The sequence below is a fragment of the Saimiri boliviensis genome, chromosome 2 (assembly GCF_048565385.1).
Source record: "Saimiri boliviensis isolate mSaiBol1 chromosome 2, mSaiBol1.pri, whole genome shotgun sequence".
Lineage (NCBI taxonomy): Eukaryota > Metazoa > Chordata > Mammalia > Primates > Cebidae > Saimiri > Saimiri boliviensis.
Window position 1 is genome coordinate 226,374,385 of NC_133450.1, and position 22,992 is coordinate 226,397,376.

Here is a 22,992-nt window from a genome sequence, read left to right on the forward strand (position 1 = left end):
CAGGATTAGATGAGACTTCAAAGTCTCTGAAACAGAAAGAACCATTTCCTCCTGAAAGTTACTTCAGAAAAAAGATGAGGCAATTTTTTCAGTGGATTGATTTCAAGAGAAAAAGTGCAGGGCAGTAAAGTCCCATGCAAAAAGACAAGTTAATGCCAGCCTTTGCATAGTGCCAAGACCTAGTTGAAAGTAGACCTGTCTTTATGAGGCCTCTTCAAGCTCTTGAGCTCCTGACAGCCACTGGGAAGATAGTAGAGAAGAAACCGGCATGTAGGCAGGAACCTGAGGACTGGGAATTAAGTCAGCAGAAAGAAGAGCTGAAGACTCAGACAGAGCCTGACAACAGACAACCCTCCAACTATGGGTTCCCTCTGACCAGCAGCAAGGAGAAGGGTCAAGTACTAACCCCCACAACCAAGAAGCTGTCTCTGCTGGCCCAAGTTACCTTTCAAGTGTTAGATGGATCAGGACTAGGATCAGTTATCCCCAGAAAGTTGTGACATTTAAAGAGCAGCTATTATGCCAGAGTAATCTTCCTTCCTTGCCCTCTAGTGAGCCTGGGTCCATCCAAGCCCCACCTGCATGCAAGTATGCCCGGTGCCCCTGGCTGACATCTCACCCGTTGAAGGCCCTGAGTTCAGAGATTTCTCTTCTATGCAAACAGAAAATGCTTCTCCAGCACTTACAGGAAGCAAAAATTTCCCTAAAGAACAATCCAGTTCTTGTAGAAAGAGCCTTTCAGTTTTCATGATAGTATATCCTCTGATAAGGGCAATCTCTTTTTAGCACAACTAAGAATATTGATCCTCCCCAATAAATGTTTCTTCTAATATAGAGTGGTGTTCTCCATGTACTGCTCTGGAGGTGTGGATTTTGAGTATCCCAGAACTTGTGCTCAGGGAAAGGAAGGAACTAGTTTAGGTCTTACTGTTTTCCTCTTTTGGCTTCTAAAAAATGACCACTCCCTTGTAGAGAGCCTGATAATGGCCTTCTCAGTCTCATCCTAAGGTCTTTTATTTGACACTTTTCAGCTGTCCTGTAATTATAACACTGTATTATTTCATAAAAAGTACAAAAAGTTTACTCTTAAACCTTTCAAGCCTTTTTAAAGCGAGAAAAACCCTTTGAAAAACCAAAAGTCCAGAACTTGGCTCAAATCATCCTTTTACCTGCTACCTGGCTATCTTAAACTATATACAGCTGTAGAGCACAGTGAGTTACTTTGACATAATAAAGCCAGAAATTCCCCTTGCTTCATCAAAGCCAGGAAAGGAGAGAGTCTTCTAACCAAACAGAAGTTACATCTTTTGTAAACTAAAAATTAAAATGATATCCTATCATCTGCCCCTTTTTTCTTCTGGTTAGATGCAAATCACAAAGCCCAAAGCCCAGCCTACATTTAAGGGGAGAGATAATTACACGTGGGTCTATACCATGAGGTAGAGTCATTGGAGACTTAGAAGAATTCTTAACACAAAGGTCTCTTCTTGGCCATCCCATTGAGTTCACTGAAGCCAAAGGGCCAAAGGTGCCAAATAGGTCATCATCCATATACAGGTTATCAAGGTAGAAGTTGTTTAACAGCTGAGTGGAGTGGTGGCTGGTTAAAAAAAATTTTAAAACCCATAAATATCAAAGAAGTTGGACCATCCAAAGAAAAGAGAAAGTTGGTATGAAGGTAAAAGTGGTATGGGGTCATTATGAATGGCAAAGTGAAAGGATCCCTTAGAACCATCTGAAATATCACTGCCAGTATTCAGACTTAAAGGAGAAATTAGGTGCAAAACGTCTGGAAGTAAGATTGGCCCTAGGCAGGAGGGTTCATATGGGGGCTCAATTAATTTCCTCAGGATTCATTTCTATCCATGTCTTGGCTCTGTGCTATGTGCTGGTTTCATTAAGAATCTGTATCAGTCAAGTCCATAGCTATATTCTCCAAGCTTCAAGTGCAGCTAAAAATAGGTTGCCTCTGGCATTAGTTCCTTCAAAAGTTCCATTGGAACACTACTGGCTCCAAGTGGGTCACATGCCCATTCCTAACCAATCACTGTCACCAAAAACATGGAATGATATTTTTGGCCAGGTCTGAGTTACATACCATCCACAAAATAGGAGTCTTCGGAAAGATAACTCCATCTGCACATGGATTGAAACTGAGAATGGGGTTAGTTCCCCATAAGACAATATTGGAAATATTTCCAGAAGGTGAGTAAATTCTGGGTGACAAAGATAAAATGGATGTTTCCTAAAGCTCTCTTCCTTACTGCTCCATTTCTTCCTTCTTGTTCAGAGTGATGTCATTGACCAAAGCCTGGAGATGCAGGAAGAATGGTGATTCTGTGGATGACTTGGGTGGGGTGGGGGGTGGGGGAGGAAAGTGGGATAGGTTTAGGGTAAGGAGCTAAATGTGAAGGAAATCGGTTGAATGCCTCAGCATCCATGTGGATAGACCATCTAGTAACCTGGCCTCTTACTGTCCACCCTTTTTCATCTTAAAGTCCTTTACCTTCATTCCAGTTCAGTTACTGCCATACCCTAAAACTACCAGGAATATCTCTGCTTTTTGAAAAAATACAGCCTGACATTCCACCCTTTATCCTTCGCACTTATGCCATCAGTAAGCCAATTCTTCAACCAATTCAGGAATTACAAGCCACTTTAAACTCTCTCCTTGTCAATCTGATAACCTTTTAATTTCCTTCTTCTCCAAGAAAAACTTCATGATCCACACTTAATCACAAACCTGGTTAAGATCTGGACTTTATGGTCTACTAGAAACAACCTATCCCAGTGTCCTTTCATTTTTCCTGCCTGAAAAAACCTAACTTGCTACCTTTACTAGACCTGCCTTCTAAAAGCAAGCTGATTTGGAGTCTCACTCTGTTGCCAAGCTGGAGGGCAGTGGTGTGATCTTGGCTGACTGCAACCTCTGCTTCCCGGGTTCAAGTGATTCTCCTGCCTCAGCCTCCCGAGCAGCTGGGACTATAGGAGCGCCACCACACCCAGCTAATTTTTGTATTTTTAGTAGAGATGGAGTTTCACCATGTTGGCCAGGCTGGTGTCGAACTCCTGACCTCAGGTGATCCACCCGCCTAGGACTCCCAAAGTGCAGGGATTACAGGCATGAGCCGCCACTCCTGACATTTTTTTTTTTTTTTTTTTTTTTTTTTTTTTTTGAGAACACAGTCTCACTCTGTGGTCAGGCTGAACTGCAGTGACACCATCTCGGCTCACTGCAACCTCTGCCTCCCGGGTTCAAGGGATTCTTCTGCCTCAGCCTCCCGAGTAGCTGGGACTACAGAATCACAGCACCATGCCCAGCTATTTTTTTGGGGGGGGGGTATTTTTAGTAGAGGCAGGGTTTCGCCTTGTTGGCCAGGATGGTCTCTATCCCTTGATGTTGTAATGCACTTGCCTCCGCTTCCCAAAGTGCTGGGATTATAGGCGCGAGCCACAGTGCCAAGCCCAAGCTAATTCTTTTTGGATAAAATCACACGATTAGGTGTTTAGTAACACCATTAATTTATTATCTACAACTAATGGCCCGCTTCCAACACTGCCTGAAAAAAATCCATTCGTCCCCCAAGTGAGTACTTTGTGCTAGGCAGTCTTTAAGCACTTGGGACACACCAATGGGAGAACAAAGCTCTCTTTCTTGCGGAGTTTGTATTTTTATTTTCTTAATAAATTTCCTTGCTTATCGACTCAAAATTGCAATTTCACTTTCCTAATTTTCTCCACCCTACTCACCCATTGAACATATGTGCTGGACCACATATGTTAAAAGGAATGAGAAGCCAACAGATGGAAACCTTTCATCATAAAACTTAAAAATATCCCAAACGCCTTGAACTCCCATCAAATAACTTTGTTCTTTCCTTCCATTATACTGAAAGAGGTTTCCCTCAGATACCTGCCTTGATCCTCCCAAGCTGTGTGGTCTGTCCTGCGTTTCCAATTCACAACACTCTCCACAGTGTATGGGAATGTTTGGCTCCATAGTCTGTCTTCCAGACTGAGGTCATGTCTCCCTCCACACGGCTCTGTGCCCAGCATTTGGTAATTAGCATCTAGTGGAGCTCAGAAACTTAGGGAGGAACGAAAGAGCAATAGGAAAGGTTTCAGACGGGAGGCACCGCCCGGCGTCCTTCGCCTTGCCTGGGGGCGGGGCCACGCCCGGGGGCGAGGCTTTATCCGGGATCCGGCCTGACTGGAAGCTCTGTTGGGCTGCCTGACGGCGGCGGCGTAGGCCACGAATCTCACCTCAGGCTTCTGGATGCTGTCTCCATCGTTTCCCGAAGAGAAGAGCTGAGATTTGCTTCAACGTTATGGTCCTGGAAAAGGTTTCTGGTCCCCGAGTGCCTTTCCTCCCTAGCCTGACTGAAGTCTCCTTCCCTTCGTCCGCCATTTTCATCCTAACGGCCCGCGCGTCTCGCGACCTGGGATCCCCCAGCCCCAGTGCCACGCCTCCGCCTGGGCGCGAGGCCTCGGCAACCGCTCGGAGCCCTGAGGGCGGCGCTGCACCTGCCACGGATCCTCGACGGAACTCGATGGAGATCGAGTCACCACATCGACAGCGAACGAAGGCTTCGCTTGGCGTTGGCGGCCTGGCTTTGTACGAGTCTCAGACTGAATCTCAGATTCCTCGGAGTTTGTGGGGAGATCCTGAGCTCCGCTAGTGGGGTCGGCCCTGAGTACTGCGAGGAGCAAGTGAAGAGCTTCGTTCGGTTGCGGGTCGAAGTGAAGGAGCGGGCCAAGGTCTCGGATGCAGTGACAGCGTGGGCCGGGTCGGACACCAGAGAGCCCCGTGCAGACGCCTGCGCCGGACAGGAGGACACGCTAAAATGCCAAATGCCGGTCCCTACACAACATGAGGAGACCCTCATCCCTCTCTAGGATCCGAAACCGGAAGAAGGATGCTCTCGCGACATTTGTTGTTTTTCAGAGGCGTCAAGTGCTTTCATCCCCTTGGCCCAGGGACCCCGAAGTGAGTCCATTAGGAACAGTGGGTGGGAACCCCCGGAAAGGACGTCCAAGGCGCAGTGCCAGTGGACGGAGATGAAGGCAACCGTTCGTCATGCCTTTCAAGATCCAGGACAGGAAGACAGGAGGTTCTTCAGCAGAGAGGACTGCAGGCTTTTGCAGGACAGAACATCTCAGGTAACTGTCTTTAATTACACAAATATTGATATATTCATGCATTTATTGAGAGCCTACTGCGTGTCTTTGTTTCTTGTTAGATAGGAATATCGCCATGTTTGCCTTCATAAGAGGTGGGAAAGAATCCTTTCTGTGAATGTTTGCCTTTTTCGAAAGTAGTATGCCGACAGCCCCTGACTTGATGGTTCTATTTATGGTATTTTTAACTTATGATGGGTTTAATCACATGTGATCCCTTGTAAGTCAAGAAGCATCTGTATAGCAAATTTGAAAGATACGGAAAAGTAGAAGGAAGAACCCCATAGATTTCCATCCTTAAAACAATTATTCTTAGCATTTTGATGTTTATTTCCAGATTTTGCTATGAAAATTGTTTTACATAGCTTTAATAAATACTTAAAAAGAAAAACACGCAATCATATACATTTTTGTGATTATAAACGTTCATAATCTTTTTATATCATAAATGGTAGACTATTAATTTTACTTTTTAAAGTAAAATGGTAGAAATATTTTTACTTGATGTTTGACTAGTTTCTAGTTTTTTTAAAATATAATTTCGCCGGGCGCGGTGGCTCAAGCCTGTAATCCCAGCACTTTGGGAGGCTGAGGCGGGTGGATCACGAGGTCAGGAGATCGAGACCATCCTGGTCAACATGGTGAAACCCCATCTCTACTAAAAATACAAAAAATTAGCTGGGCATGGTGGCACGTGCCTGTAATCCCAGGTACTCAGGAGGCTGAGGCAGGAGAATTGCCTGAACCCAGGAGGCGGAGGTTGCGGTGAGCCAAGATTGCGCCATTGCACTCCAGCCTGGGTAACAAGAGCGAAACTCCGTCTCAAAAAAAAAAAAAAAAAAAAAAAAAAAAAAAAAAAAAATTCTACTTTTATTTTAGATTCAGGGGGTACATATGCAGGTTTCTTACTTGGGTATATTGCGTGATGCCAAGGTGTTGGATACAAATGATCCTGTCACGCAAAAACTGAACATGATACTCAGTAGTTTTTCAACGCTTTTCACCTCCTGCCCCCCTCTAGCAGTCCCTAGTGTCTATTGTTGCCATCTTTATGTCCATGAGTACCCAACGTTTAATTCCCACTATATGTGAGAACATGCAACATTTGATTTTCTGTTCCTGCTTTAATTTGCCAAATATAATGGCTTCCAGCTGCACCCATATTGCTGCAGAGGACATGATTTCCTTGTTTTTTATGGATGCATAGGGTTCCGTGGTATATATGTACCACAATGACTTTATTCACTACCATTGATGCGCACCTCGGTTGATTCTATGTGTTTGCTATTGTGAATAGTGCTGCAATGACCATAGGAGTGCATGTGTCTTTTTGGGAGAGTGATTAATTTTGGGTATATACCTAGTATGAGATTGCTGGGTAGAATGGTGATTCTGTTTTAAGTTCTTTGAGAAATTTCCGAATTGCTTTCCACAGTGGCTGAAGTTATTTACATTCCCAACAGCAGTGTGTAAGCATTTCTTTTTTACTGCAGCATCACCAGCATCTGTTGTTTTTTGACTTCTTAGTTGCCATTCTGACTGGTATGAGATGGTGTCTCATTGTGGCATCGATTTGCATTTCTCTGATGATTAGTAATATTTTTCATGTTTGGCAGCTTGTATGTCTTCTTTTGAGAAATATCTGTTAACTTTACTTTTTGTTGACATTTGAGTAATTGCTAATTAAAACATTTAACAAATATTTTGCCTTACCATGTTTGTTCATCATTGTACTTGCTTATAACTATACTATTACAAACAGCAGAAAGATTTTTTCTAAATGTTTATGTTCTTACGGCCCTTGGCCTACTACTTTTCTTTTTTCAGTTTCCTTAGGTAAGTTATTCCCTCATGTAGTTAACTATTTTAGCACTAAATTAATTCTTTGAATTTTAAGACAGTGAAACCAACTGGTTGCTAAATATCCTCAAGGTAAAATCTTACAAACTGAAACATTGTCGTCTTCTGTCACCAAGTTGCTCTTCTTCTGATATTCCTATTATCAATTAGTAGCACCAGGACACCCAAGCTAGAAACAGAACGGCCGTTCTATACGTCTCTCTGCATTTTCTCCAGAGCTAGTCTACTAATATGTGGATGAGGTGAAAATATATGCTGGGCCGAGAAATCCTAGCATTCTCACTGTTCACTATACTTCCCCCAAATAAACTTTAAGATCTTTCAAGTCTTCAGCTGTACTTTGAAGTACATTTTTAATTACATTAGTAATATATGTTCACAATCTGAGTCAAAATTAAAATATTCTTAAGGCTAAATATCCCATTCAAAAATAAAAACAAATATGCAATTCCACATAAAATTTTCTATTGACTTACTTTATATCAATATAGATTCTTGTTTTCTTACTGAATCCAATTTAGTCTGTTACTATCAATATTTATTTTGGTGCCCAAATTGTCATAGATTTAGCTAGTTACTTCAATTTGACTTCTGTATTCTTTTTATATATCTCTGTTATTTCTTACTTTCTGATACAAAAAGTGTTTCAGGCTCATTGTATACTTTTGCTGCACCAGTCCTAGATTCAGCTGTTTCTCTTAGTACCCCTTGTTCCTTTATTGGAGAATGGTATTTAGAAGTCAAGGTCTCGGTGCTACTTATGTTCATTATTATTAATATTAGGGTGGTGTTGGTTTTAGGCCTTCTCAATGGACAGAGCTAGTAAACACATATGTTCACACATTTAAATCCTAATCTATTTCTCTACATATCTATGTATCTTGGAAATAAAAAATTTACATCAGTACCTCTAGTTGTAATTTAACACTACAGGGTTTATTCTAGTTTTCTTCCTTTCCACGTTGGTGACTTATTTCTCCAACGATGAGAAATCTGGTTCCCATTATCTTCAATATATTTGCTTTTTCAATTAGTCCTCCTATCTGTAAGCAATCTCTCATCACCACCACAGTTTTTCAGGTATGGCTGTCCTCTTCTATCCACTTGGGCTTAGACCTCAATGTGCCCAGCAGCTGTGTTATGTAGACAACCTCCTCAACCCACTGGCTATCCAAAACCTGGAACCAGGCAACCTTTCTATGATAAACCCCTGTTCACCCTGGTTGGGCTCTTACACTCTGCTCTAGGACACTGGAACAGCTCCTAGTTAGCTGTTCCCTCCTCCTCTTTAGGTTTAAATGACTATTTTGCTAGGCTTAACTAATGGCTATAAGATTTAATTATTTGGAAAGGGAAGAGGAAGAGACATACTGTATTCCCTCCCAAATACCCCACCCCTTATTTTATTGAGGAGTAACTGACATGCAAAAAATGCATGTGAAGTGTACAGTTTGAAGAGTTTTGATATATGTATATGTACCTGTTAAATCATTACACTCGAGTTAGCAAACACACCCATATCCCCCCATTCATTCTGAGTTTTTTATATTAAACTTTTTATTTTGAGATAAATATACATTCATGTGTAGTTGTAAGAAATAATGGAGAGATCTCATGTACAGTTAACCCAGTTTCCTCCAATAGTAACATCTTACAAAATTGTAGTATGATATCACAACCATTGACATTGATATAGTCAAGACATAGAACATTTCTCTCACCATGAGAACCTCTCATGTTGCCATTTTGTAGACATACCCACTTCCCAGCTTCCTTCACTTCATCTAATCTGTTTTCCAATGTTACATTTTTGCCATTTCAGTAATGTTTTTTACATATATGGAATCATATAGTACATGATTTGGGGGGAGTTATTTTCCCTCAGCTTAATTATTTTGAGTTTCATTTAGGCTGTTGCATTTATCAGTAGTTTATTCCTGGGCATGGGTGTACTGCAGTTTGCTTTACCACTCAGTAAATGACAGTTGGGTTGTTTCCAGTGTTGGGCTGCTCTGAATAAAGCTTTCATAAACATTTCTGTACAGATTTTGTGTAACATTAACTCTTCATTTCTTTATGATAAATGACCAGGAGTATGATTGCTGAGTTGTGTGGTAGCTGCATGTTTAGTTTTTGACGAAGTTGTCAAACTGTGGCAGTACCATTTTATATTTCCATCAGCAATGTATGAGTGATCCAGTTTCACCTATTCTTTGTCAGCATTTGGTGTTGTCACTATTTTTGATTAAAAAAAAATTCGCTGCTCTGACAAGTGTGTAGTGATATCTCACTGTGGTTTTAATTTGCATTTTCTGAATGGCTAATGATAGTGAACATTTTTCATGTGCTTATTTTCCATCTGTGTATATTTTCTGGTAAAATGTCTCTTCAAGTCTTTTGCCCATGTTCTAGTTGGATTGTTTGCTTTTTTTTTATTATTGAGTTGTCAGAGTTCTTAATATATTCTAGATACTAATCCTGTGTTGGAGAGATGATTTGTTAAGAGTTTCTCCCAGTCTGTAGCTTCTTTTCAGTCTTTTACAGAGCAATATTTTTAAAGCTTGATAAAATTCAACTTAGCCATTTTTCCTTTTATGAAAAGAAGCTTTTATTGTCATGTCTAAGAACTCTTTTCCTGGCCTTTGATCCTAAAGACTCTTTTTCTTCCTAAAGAAAGAATGTATTTACATGCAAGTCCGTGATTCATTTGGAGTTAATTTTTGCATAAGGTGTGAGACTTAGGCAGAGGATTTTTTTTCTCCCCATGGATGTCTATATATTCAACACTACTGAATTGAATTGAATATGTTTACGTCATTGAATTGTTTTTTGTACTTTGTCAAAAATTCATCCAGCATATTTGTGTGGGTCTATTTCTGGGTTTTCCATTCTGTTTTACTTGTCTGTGTATCTCTCTGTTAACACTACAGAGTCTTGATTCCTGTGGTTACATTGCAAGTCTTAAAATTAGATAGACTGATTTCTTCTATTTTATTCTTCTTTTCAAAATTTGAGCTATTCCTGTTCCTTGGCTTTTCTGTGTAATTTGTAGAATAATCTTGTGTATAAAAAACATGCTGAGATTTTGATAGCAGCTGTATTAAACATTTGTATCTGGGGAGAACTGACATCTTAATATGTTAAATCTTCCAACCCATGAACATGTTATACTATAGCTTTCCATTTATTTAGGTCTTTTGCATTTCCTTCATTGGCATTGTGTAGTTTTTAGCATACAAGTCTTGTACATGTTTCATTAGACTTACACTTAAGTATTTTTTTTTTAGTTATTGCATATGACATTGCATTTTTAAATTTCTTGCCTATGTACTCATTGATAATATAGAGAAACAATAGATTTTTGTCTTTATTTTTGTATCCTTTGACTAGGAGTATTTTTTGCAGGTCTCTCGATCTGCAAAAGGAAGGGGATCCACCCCCATTAGCATCCTAAAGTGCTGGGATAAAACTACTATTTAAAAATACAATTATAAAGGATTTTGCCTTAAAAACCTGTTGTTCAGGCTTTTGGGGATCCTGAAAACCTGTGGCTTATCGCAGGGACAGTGGTCAGGATGTGAGGGCATGAGCATTGAGGAAATTTCCTAGAAAATTGAGAACATATGAAAGTCCTAAACTAATAGTTTATCTGTGCTGAGCATCCTCAAATGGTAGCATATTACTCTAAGAGCATTTGAAAAAGATTCCTCCTGGAGATAATAAAACCAAGTGCAGTGTGAAATCTAAGACCAGACTTCTGGGTGGCGATGTAGGTAAATTGGGAAGATGTAATGGGGCCTGTGGTGAGACAGTCTCACCCTACCAGAAGCCACCTCTGCCACCTCCCAAAGGCTGCCTAAAATGCTTTGGTAAGAGCTTATTACAAGGCTTGGAGTTGGATGTATGTAGAATGTGTGAAATGTTTTCCTGGGAGGGATGACATTTTAAACTTTTACATTACATGACTGGGAGTCATATACAATATAGTAGTTGAAAGCAGATTTTAAGAGGGGGATAGAAAAAAAAAAACTATGAAGACACTGATGCTAAGAGTGGAAAGGAAAAGTATCTAAGAGCTCATAGAATACCAAAAAATAGCTTTTGTTACTTCTCAAATTTGCCAGCATTTAATGGACAAAATGAATATTCTTAACCATACAAGTAATTTTAATATTAGGGCATGATTTTTACTTTAAGAAATTCATATTAATATTGTATAAAGTAGAAGCATCATGAATATAGGGAATTTATTCATTAGGGCTCTAATATTTACTACTGTCTGATGTAGAGAAGTCTCCTACCCTCTCTGGGCTTTGGTTTCATTCATTGATAAAGTAGGCACAATATTCACAGGAAAATCTAAGTGCCTGTTACGATAAAAATAGAAAAAGAAAAAGAATAGGCACAGTACCTGACCTGCTAACCTTATAGGTTGTGAAAATGCACTGAGATGGCTGGAAGTAGAATTCTTTATAAAGTGGGCAAATTTATTGTTTATAGTTGGTGCTAGTGCAGAAAGGATAAGTGCTGTGAAGCACTGTCACTCAGTGTCAATGGAATTTACTCTTGGTGGTACAAAAAAGAAAATATATCTCTAGTCTCTTGTTTCTTTAAATTTTGAAGGAGCTTCAACCATATTCAGAAAGGGAATCTTATTAGCATTTGGGGGAAAACCTTTTTACTGAAACTTCCTGAAGGTTTTAACTGTAGGCACGCATATGTTTGTAAAGATATCTAGCCAATGAATGACATTTTAAAAGAGAGAAGCTGTTCTTTGAACATCTCCTCAAAGAATCATTAATTCATATCAGGAAATTGGAGAGAGTGCACATGCAGGTATTTTTTTGCTAAAGACCATGATGTGTCTGAGGAGTTATGACCCACAGTATCTATTCTGGAGATCGCTTGGCAATTGTAAATGCGGGGTAGGGGGGACCTCTCTTCTATGTTTGTGTAGCTCTTGAGCTGTGTAGAAACTGATTGCTCCAACCACACCATGAGGTCAAGGGCAGAATCCATTCCTTACAGATGATTCTGTCTCCTAGTTTGCAGCAGTAAATATTTATTAGATGAAAACTTGGCTGAGGCTCCATATTAAAAAGATAAGGAAGTGGCATCTCTTGGCAGATTTTATCCTCAAGGCAGGTTACCTACTCCTGCATAATGGAAAGGAGACCTGTCCTGGCTTGAAGGCTGTCTTACCCTTTCAAAGAGATCAAGTAACAGTGGTGGCCCATGGGTGTCAAATAAAGAGCTTTATAGTGTTAAAAGAAACTTCAGCCAAATTAAATTTAAAAGAGTGTAACTGAGCAATGAATGATTAGCAACTTGGGCAGCCCCCAGAATCACAGCAGATTCACAGACACTACAGGGGTGCCTCGTATTTAGAACAAATTTATAGACAAAAAGGGTAAAGTGATGTACAGGAATTGAAAGTGAGATACAGAAAGAGTGAGATTGGTTACAGCTCAGCCTTTGCCTTATTTGAATGCAGTTTGAACATTCAGCAGTCTATGAGTTGTTGAAGTATGGCTGCTGAAATTGGCCAAAACTCAGATATTGTTACAGGTGCATACTTTTGAGTTTTCAAGTTGTCTGGCTATTAAGCTAGGTTACTGTTCATCTGCCAGGACTCAAATATAGAAGTAAAGAGTCCTTCTGAGGCCATATTTATTTTGCTCTAACAATAGTTTAAGAAAGACATGAGAAATTAAGAGATAGTTCAGAGGACAGCTGTCATGCTAAAGAATTTAGAAAAGGATGTGTAGGAAGATGGGTCAGGGGTGGGGGATATTGGGATTATTTAAGCCTGGCAAGAGGACCCTGAATAAAGTATAACAGGTAGTGGGTATTTGGACATTTGCAGGGATGATTATATAAAATATAGAGCAGATGTTCTCAAGGTTTTTTTTTGGTGCCAAGGCACTCAGGAAAAGATTACATTTACATGGTCCATAGTGTAATCAGGTGAGGTTGGTTAAGACTACTTTCTGCCCTAAGGTTTTGTTATGCCTGGGTCCCCCTTTGCTAGGAAAGACTGCTGAGATCAGTAGTATCATCCAAAAGACCACTAGGATGGCTTAATAGTAGAAAGGACAGCCTCATTGCTTTTCTTAGTTTGCAACCCAGGAAGGGAAAGGATCCAGTGTGGAATGAAGGTACTGCTCTCTGTTGGAATAGGGGAAGGACAGATTGCAATTTATATTCATATTCATACATATTCAACACGTTTGGGAAAAAAGGTATACATATTTATATGGGAGCTAAGCACAGCATAATGAGTAAACATATGTAACATACATCCCATGTTCACTTGGAATGGGGTTTTAGCACTAAAATAAGATAGAATTTGGCCCTTTACATCAAAAGGTGAACTATGGGACACAAAGGTGGTTTGTGTGCAGCCTCTTACAAGCTGGCAGAAACTGGCAATCTGTAATTTTAATAGTTTATCAGAAAAGAATATTTGTAAGGCCAGTCCTCTATCCAATCAGAGCTGAGAGCTGGTATGGTTAAAGGGATTTTAGTTATAGAAAGTTAGAAATTTGCCATGACATCCAGGCTCTGAACCCTTGACCTATAGGGAACATTGTTTCCTTAATGCTAAGGTCTGTCTTAGTTAATAAAGGGGCATCTATTTTGGTCTATTAGATCACAAAGCTTAGTGTACTGTAATCTATTCCTGGTTTAAGGGAGTTGCTTACTTGTTATGAAATAATTAAAAAAAAAAAGAAAAAAAAAGAAATTGATGTTGAGGGCTGGGACTCTGTATTTGAGGTAGAGTTAGAAAATGTGGGGTCAAAATGACAAATATGAGATTGAAATAAAAGAAGGAAATAATCGATTCTGGATTTGAAAATACTGCTGGATGTGTCACAGGATGGGTGTGTAGGGATGTTTTTAAAGAAAAGAACTTTTATCTGAGGAATGTGAGTCCTTTTAAGTTACCAGGCCTAGATAGACATTAAAATGAGACAGAAATCACGGCCCTACTTTCTCCTTGAGCTGTGTATTCACCTCTTGAAACTGCTTACTATTGCCACATGTAGCTATACATTAACCCAATAACCCCACACCTGACACTATAACCCACACCCTATAACTTAACAATGTATAGCCAAACACTAATCAATTCACTTCATAAACCAATGAGAATTCCTGATAACAACTTTTTATCAGCCCACTTATAGTCCCATTTTTTGACTTTAAAAACCCACTAATTACTGCTGCTAATTGGAGTGTATATTTAGAGTGACTTTCATCTGTGTTCCCAGGTTGCAATCCTCAAGCTTAACCCAGATGAACTCTCTATTTATGATAATTTTGCCTCAACTTCTTCCTTTTAGGTCGATGTGTATGTGTGTTTGTGTATAGAGTATGTTCCAAAAGTGCTTGAAAAGTTTAAACTTAACTAACTTCAGAAAAATAAGTGCTATAATGTACCCCCAAGTTTAGTTACATACATTTATTGTACACTTACTTTCACTTTGTAGATGTTAAAAATGAATTATTAGTGAAACCATGCCCCAGAGTTAAAGAAAACAATGACCAACACAGATCATTAGTTTACAGGATAGCAGATTAAACAACAACAGCAACAACAACAATAACTTGGCTAAAATGCCAAAACTCTCCCTGCTTGTGAGATTAAAAAACTGGCTAAAATGGATTAAAGTTGATATTGCCGACTGAAGTTTGCACAGAATAAGCTGGCTGACATCACAGCCCAAATTCCTGCCACGTTTTCAACTAACTCCACACAAATGTGCACATGCAATCCATGAGGTAGCATTAAAAACAACTGTGCGTGCCTGAGGACTTTACTGACCTCCTCTTTTCTTCCACTGATCACCTATTAATCCCAGAGACCACTCCCTAAACCTTTTCTAACAAAATGACTGCATGAAAGCCAGCACATGAGACAGATTTGAGCTGGACTCCTGTCTCGTTGTGGTTAATTTACCATAAAAACCTGCTTTTCTCAAAAACCCAAATTGGGCAGTGAGCTCCTTTTCTTTGATAATATTAGTTTTAATCATTTGAGTCAGTCCCTCTGATTGGAAATAGTTAAGGCTGACTTTAAAGTAAAAAAATTACTGTTTGACACTCACAAAACAAAGTAAGTATAAAGGCACATTAAGTTTCATATCTGGGTTAATGCAAGGCAAAAACATTCCGTAGATAAGAGGGACTGGAGGACATTTGTGATCCTGAGAGTGCCAATGCCTGGGTACAACAAAAATTCCAGGCAGTATATCAGGCTTTCAAGGCTGTGGTGTTGGTGGGGTTGAAGTTAAGGGCTCCAAACAGCAAAGCAGGACTTGGGTAATACCTGGTTTACTGTTGGAGCAAACAGAAAATTCCACTTGGGTAAATATATGACATGAAGAAAGGACAGAGTTGGGAAATGGAGTGGGAGGGTAGGGCAGAGGGACCTGGAGGGCACAGGAGGGGTGGGGTCGGCTGGGCTGGTGGGGTCAGGGCTGTGGACACACCCTCCTCTTATTGCTCCCTCTACCCTTAGAAACCCTTTGTGACTTCCATGATGCTCTATGATGCAGGCCTGGGCTTATAGTTAAGCCTGGGCAAACTCAGGGCTCAGTTTCTTCAGGCAGCCATGCTATTCAGATCATGGAGAATATCCTCTGTTTTCTGAACAGTTATACTGAGTCAGGGCTCAGCCCTGGATTGGTACATTGCTTGGATATTGACCCCAACTTCATCTGCTTGAGTGGGTTGGGGTTGTTTATGCTGTACTTGTTCTACGTGTTATTGACCCTGTATTTGTCACCCCCTGGGAAAAATGATGACATCCAAATGGTAAGAAACCATGGGTGAACACCCAAGGGAGATTCCCTGTTGTTGTTTCCCAATCCTATTCCCACATTTCTAAGTAAGTTTGGTTGGTACAGAGAGATGGTCTCAGATGGGAAGTCTGAAGAGAGGATAGAATTTCGCTTTTCTTTGGAAGAGGCTGGGTAGACTTAGGGCTTCAGGAGAACTAAGGTTTCCATCTGAAGCTCATAGACTACCTATCTGGCTGTGGCGGAGAGTTCCAGATAAAATTCCAAATACAGTAATTCTGTGGTCCCTGATTGGACTATATAGAGTGTGTGGTCTCTCTGAAGAAGAACAATTTCTGCTGAAATTTGATCATGAGTCACATTCCCCTGTTACCTTGATTCAACCAAGCCTTCCTTCATATTGGGTTGACCTGGGGAGCAATGCTGAGAGTCTCTGGAGAGACTCTGGAGCCAGAGCTCTGTCTCTGGGACACTTTTCCTATGAGGGAGCACAGATGTGACTGTTGGCCTGTGAGTCTGTGCCCTCCTTGAGGACTGCTAACTGGGCATATCAAGTGTGGCTTTCTCTGACAAAATTCCCTTTGAATTTTTCAGAGAAGGAAAAATTAGAACTATTTGATTACCTTTAATGATTGTTAACAGGAACATATTAGCATTAATTAGGGAGTCATATTATTCTTGTGTAATCAGTGAGTGAGTGAATGAAGGAGCTTCATAGAGAGTGAGATAAATGAGTCCCAGCCTCTCATTGTCTTTCTTTTGTTCTCAGCATCAGGGCAGAGCCAGGAGGAGAAAGAAAGGTGGGACATTCAAAGGTAAGGTCAGCCTGCTGTATCTGAGCTTCAAGGGTGACCCTTCCTGTTTCTGTCAGGAGGACTCAGGCTCATGATTTCTTAGAAAGTCAGTTACTGGATACCGTCTCAGAAAACAGAGCACTCAGCAGAGAGGTTTACAGAAAAGCGATCAGACCTGAGACATTGCTCATAGGCACTGCTCTGCCCATTCATAGGCATGATAGAGTGAATGACCTGGGCACTGGGTGTTGCCTAATAGGTGGGCAAGTTGGATATTGAGGAATGACTACTGGCTGGCTTGGAGTCAGAGCTTCTTTCTCATATCTTAGCATACGTACTTTGACATCCTCGATGCTCGGATTCCCTTTGGAGGTAACCACTGACATCTGTGTTTCTGGTGGTGGTTTGGAGCATCACATGGGATAATGTATGTGAAGGAATTTTATAAATGATGCCACATACACATGTGAACTTGTTACTAGTATCAATGGCTATTTGCCCTTTCCCACTGATACTTGGGGCTATCAGAGTTGAATATCATAAGTATCTTCCACAGAGCAACTTCTGTGTGATCCCTGTGCCTCTACCTTCATTAAATATAACATACTGTTATGGTTTCCCAGACCGGATAACCTTCCAGAAAGAAGCAGAAGAGGAAAGGAAGCTGGTTTCTTTTCTGAAAAGGTGATTAATTGTTCCCTTCTGTCCTATTCCCACCCCAGTCCTTTTTTTTTTCTTTTTTCTTTTTTTTTTTTTTTTTGGCAAATTCTGTTCACCTCAGGGATTTCTTGGAGACTGCTGTAGTTGTGGGAGTGGGTAGCCATAGGAACGTGTATGTGAATGAATGTGTTGAGAGGCCCTAGAGTGCGTGTTGAGGTCATAGGCAGGGGGCAATGTGAAGCAGGTAGCGGGCACCAGTGTTCTGACCCCTGCCAGGCTAACAGACCCTCCTTTCCTTGTTCTGGTCCTGGCTGCAGCTTCAGACCTCCTGCTTCCTGCAGTCCCCTGGGCCAACATCATGATACCACCCGCTTTCGTCGACTGTTATGCCCAGACCCCCTCTGTGTGGTGTGTAACAGAACAACTGCTGAGGTCCAGCGACTGCTGTGTTGGGAGTCCCTGAAAGATACTGCTCCCTCTGTGTCCTCTTTGGCTTCTGCAGCTTCTGTGACTGATTCATCATTCACTCTGGCTTCTGCTCCCTCAACAACCCCTCCAGAACACCTAATATTGTCCCCTTGCCCTGACGCTTCTCTCCCACCCCCATTAATTCTCTCATCTGACCTGATCACCCCTTTAACTGACTTATTTTCACCCTCACCACTGAGGGACCCTCTGCCACCAAAGCCTGTTTCTCCTCTGGATTCTAAGTTCCCTATAGACCATTCCCCACCCCAACGGCTTCCCTTTCCCCTTCTCCCACCACATCACATTCAGAGAGCAGAGCCCATTCTCCAGCCTGAGGCCAGTTTGTCTCTGAACACCATCTTTTCATTTGACTCTACTCTATCCCAAGATATGAACTCTTTGCCAAACATTTGCCAGGCCATGAATCCCTGTGATTCATGTACTTTTCATGACAAGCCACCAAACTCTTCTGCTTTACGAATGCAAGACTGCACTGTGACTCAGTCTAAAGCAAGTCTCATCATACTGAAGCCTCTGGAAAAAGAGACGTTATCTGTAGATGGCTCTGGTGGGTCAACCACCTCTGCCTCTACAATCGGAGACATTGACCATTCATGGCCTGCATCTGCAGAATTCTCCTGGTGGCAGCCTCATGTCAAGGATTCTTTTTCTTCCAATTTTGTACCATCTGATTTCATGCAAGAGCTCCTTAGCCTTCATTCTTCTGAAGCCTCTTTAGGGAGGTACTCTGTGGTCAACCTCATAGTGCCTGTTAACCTCTCATTTGTCAGCCATGACATTGTGGCACTCCTGGAGAGACAAGTCAAAAAAAGGGGTGATTTCCTGATGTGTAAAGAAAATGGAAAGAAACCAGGAACTTCCCCAAAACATCTTAGGCCAAACTACCAACTAAATTCTTCAGGGAAAATGTTATCTTCAATTGCTGGTAAGCACAGCTTGGCAGCCTCCCTTCCTTTTTGGGCCAGTAATAGGAAAGTAGAGCAGCTGCACATTCATCAGCAGCCCCCATATTCTAAATGCTTTGAGGACTATTTAGAGCAAAAATGTGTTTGGCTCTTCTGGGGTCTCCCATCTCTGCACAGCGAGTCTCTGAATCCTAATGTTCCTCTCCAATGTGGCCGTTCCTCCATGTTTGTATTCTTCAATGAAATTGCGAGTATGTCTACATTCCAGGAACCCCCAGTCCTTCCTCATCTCCAACCTTTGTCCTTGCCTATTACGCAGCCTCTACCCTTGTGTCAAACCCTGCCCCAAGGTCAGTCCCTGTCTCAACATCCATCTCCACTCACAGCCCAACTACCTAGTCCTCTATTCCAGATTGGGATCTGTGGAGTGTGTTTTCATAAATCTCAGAATGAGGCACAGTCTCTTACGTCATCTGAAATTAACCACCTGGAGTGGAACGTGTTGCAGAAAGATCAGGAAAGTGTGTGGGGTTTACCCTCTGTGGTTCAAAAATCCCAGGAAGACTTTTGTTCACCAGTTCCTAGTCTTGCATTGGTCAAGTCCTTTAAGGCTTGTTGTCCCATCTCCATCATTCCTGGAGATTTTCCACTTAGTACTGAACTTAGGAAGAAACTAGAGCACCACCTTCGAAAGAGGCTCATCCAGCACAGATGGGGTCTGCCTCGCCGAGTCCATGAGTCTCTGTCACTGCTACGTCCTCAGAGCCCAATTTCAGAAATATCTGAGTCAGAAAACAGTAAGGGACCCTTAAATAGGTCTTTGATCGAGGGTCAGAGCCACAATGATCTCAAGAATTTTAAATCAAGGAAACCTAGAAGCTTCCACAAGAGAAGTTCAAATATGCTTTCCCTAGAGAATGTTGGGATGTCTCAGGGATACAGCCAGGAGAATGGCCCAAAAGATCATTTGTTGCATGAACCAGAGACATCTTCAGAAGAGGATCTGAGTTCTAATTCTGAGAGCGACCTAGAAGGTCATATGATGCATCTGCCAGGGAATGATTTAGGGGTGAGCCTAGGTCAGAAACAACTTGCAAATGCCCTGATAGTACATTTGAGCAAGAAATTTGAGGAAATCAATGAAGGTCGAGTGCCTGGGAGTGTGCGTAGTTCATGGCATTCAATCAAGCAGACAATGTCTCTTCCTGAAAAATCCCATAGCCAAATAAACCATCGAGATTTGGCAGCATTGGTGGGTGAGGACCTCTGCATTGATACTTCCCAGGAGATGTCCTTTCTTGGTTCCAACAAACAAAAGATGTTGGAAGCCCATATTAAATCTTTCCATGTGAGGATGCTATGGGGTCTTCCCAGCAAGGTCCTTGAATCCATAGAAATCTGTAAATCGAAAGAGGACCTTTCCAGCTCCTTTTCCCATTTTGACCTTCCCTCCTCAGCCACATTCATTTCTCAGAGAGATTCCAAAAATGGGATCTACAAGTCTCTTATATGCAGTACTTTTCAAGGAGAAAAGTTGAGAACAAGCTCAGTCCTTATTCTGGATCGTCCTGACCCTGTCACCTCACCTGTGGGCAAAGAACGACAGGGGACCCTGAGAAGACAGTTTTCTTATACTGACCATAACCTTACAGAGATGGATTCCAATGTTGGGGCCTCCAAGCTCTTTGGAAGAAACACTACAGATTTTCAAGCAGAAAAGATAGAAACAACCAGCTTATTTTCCATCCTGAATCATCCACACTGCATCACCTCACCTGTTGACAAGGAAAGGCATGGGATCCTGAGAACAGAATTCTCTGATCCTGATCATGAGCTTACAGAAAGTATCCAGACAACTGACAATGGCAGACAGAGTTTTCTGCCCCTCACGCACAGCATCATAGATGAAGTCAGTCAGAAACAGACTGTACTAGCTAGTAGAAGCAACCCAGAGCTGCCCATAATGCAACCTGGGGTTGGCAGTGAGTCAATGGATAAAAAAGTGAGTTTCAGTAATAACATGGAAAGGCTTCAGGGCAGTAGAAAGACCTTTCCTGTCACCAGTGCGTCTAAGGAGATGTTCAAGGAAGAGAAGCTTAAACATCAGATGCTGAGTGAGTTAAAGTTGGCCCAGGGGAAGCATAGCCAAGCTGAAACCCATTTCACTGACATGCCCCTGGCTTTAGATAACTTGACTTCCAAGTGCTTACTGACTCATGCCCAGGGCATCTCCAGTGGGAACATGGCAACTTCCCAGGTGCTGAATGTCCACATGGAGGACAGAGGGATCCATGTGTTACAGCAGCAGGAGCCCTCGGTCCCTAAGCATGTCTTACAGAATTGCCAAGTTAAGAATTTCCCACCAGCTACAAAGAGAGTGAGCCCTCCGAGACTCAAAGGAGGAGAGCTTGGTGGAGGGAATGCAGGGTTGGGGACATTCCAACCCAGGAGAAAGAGCCATCCTGTTCAAAAGAAGACATCAGTGGAGGTGCTTGGGAGAAAATCTTCCCCAACCTTGATAACACAGCCTCCTCCTGAAAACCTTTTCAGAAAATGTTTGAAGACCTTTTTTCAGAGGTTTAAGAAACTAAGCATAACATGTGAGGAACAAGACAGTTCCCAGGCAAAGGGTAGCTCCCTGTCATCATCTGTACAGAATAGAGGTCGAGTTAAGAGTAGAGCTGCCTTTAGTGGGACTACTGAAGCTCAGAAAATTAAGACTGACATTGTAAAGTTCCTAAAGGAGAAGCTAGGGCATAGGAATGGGATAGATATCACCTGTCCACAAGAGCCCCTTTCCTCTCCAGTAGAGCTTGGGAAAGCTCAGCATGAGCCAGAACTGCAGGTCAGAGCAGACCCTGTCCAGGGCTATCCCTGCAGCTACATGGCTCCCTCCTGCAAAGTGACATGTAGCGAATCTTGCAGCCAACAAGCTATCTTAGTTGGCCAGAATCATCCAACAAGGATTAGACAGATCATAGATAAGAACAGACAGCCCCAGAAAGTTGAGACATTTAAGGGCAAGATATTGTGCCAAAGGCATCCCCAGTCCATACCCCACAGGAAGCCTGTGCCCCAACCAAATCCCACTTGCCAGTGTCAGGTTGACCCAGTGCCTCCAGCCATCCCGACCACAGCTAAAAGCACTGTGTTCAGTGATTTGTCATTATTAATTACACAGAAAATTTTTTCGAAGCATTTCCAGGGAGGAAAATTCCCCCCCACAAAATAATTCACTCCCTATGGAGAATATTGGTTTTCCCCAATAAATGTTCTAATAAGAATGATGTCTTTTCTGTGTATTGTGTTGTGGGGTATAGATTTTGGGTAACCCAAGCTTGTGTATAGTGAAAGGTAGGAGTTAGTTCAGCTCGTACTGACTGCTTCCTTTGACTTCTAAAAGGTGACCAATCTCCTGGAGCTCTTGTGGAGGAATGAGTATCATGTGTCTCCAAAAACCCCTTCTCTCCCTGATGAAGTCTGAGGAGATGGGTTTTTTCCTGCCTCTTTGCTGTCAGACTTCCTGATACGGTTTGGCAGCCTGCACCTTCCTCTCCATTCACTGCTTCATATTTAGAGCAATGAGGAAGACAGGCCTTCCGTTTGTGAAGAGAGGGCTAAGGACAGGTATATTTTTCAGAAATAATAGTTTAGTCATTATTTAAAAAGAGTTGTCAGTGACCAGAGGATCATGTAAGTTGGTGGAGTGTTGAGAGTATTGCTGGTTGGGGTAGGGTGTCAGGAACATTGTGGGTACTGCTTAAGAATCTGAGAAACAGGGCATGCTTATAATTTACAGAAGCATATTTTGACCTCAGTGTTGAGGCTTTTCTACTAAAAAGTCACCTTGGGGAAGTAGTTCCCCTCCTTGTGTATTTTTCCAGGCTGCCTGGATTGATGATTTTTTTTTTTTTTTTGAGACAGGGTCTCACTCTGTCTCCCAAACTGTAATGCAGTGATGTGATCTCAGCTCACTGCAACCTCCACCTTCCAGGCTCAAATGATTCTTCTGCCTCAGCCTCCCAAGTAGCTGGAATTACAGGCATGCCCCTGTAATTCCACACCTGGCTAATTTTTGTATATTTAGTAGAGACAGAGTTTCACCATGTTGTCCAGGCTGCTCTCCAACTGCTGATCTCAAATGATACTCTTTCTTCGGCCTCCAAAAGTGCTGGGATTATAGTTGCGAGCCACCATGCCTGGCTGATTGATGACATTTTTACAGAGCAAAACGATCCCTTATCTGTTGCAGCAATGTTGACCAGGAAACCACCTACCTCATAGGGTAAAATTAAGCTGAGA

At 41.8% G+C, this 22,992-nt stretch overlaps 1 protein-coding gene across 1 annotated transcript; it reads left to right on the forward strand.

Moving 5' to 3' along the window:
• The first annotated feature begins 15,669 nt into the window (after positions 1-15,669).
• LOC101052301 (spermatogenesis-associated protein 31D1-like) lies at positions 15,670-21,922 on the forward strand. Its single transcript, XM_003940001.4, has 4 exons — positions 15,670-15,858; positions 16,612-16,656; positions 17,250-17,320; positions 17,614-21,922. Exons 1-4 carry the CDS (start codon positions 15,670-15,672, stop codon positions 21,920-21,922), a joined length of 4,614 nt encoding a protein of 1,537 aa, XP_003940050.3.
• The last annotated feature ends 1,070 nt before the right edge of the window (positions 21,923-22,992 follow it).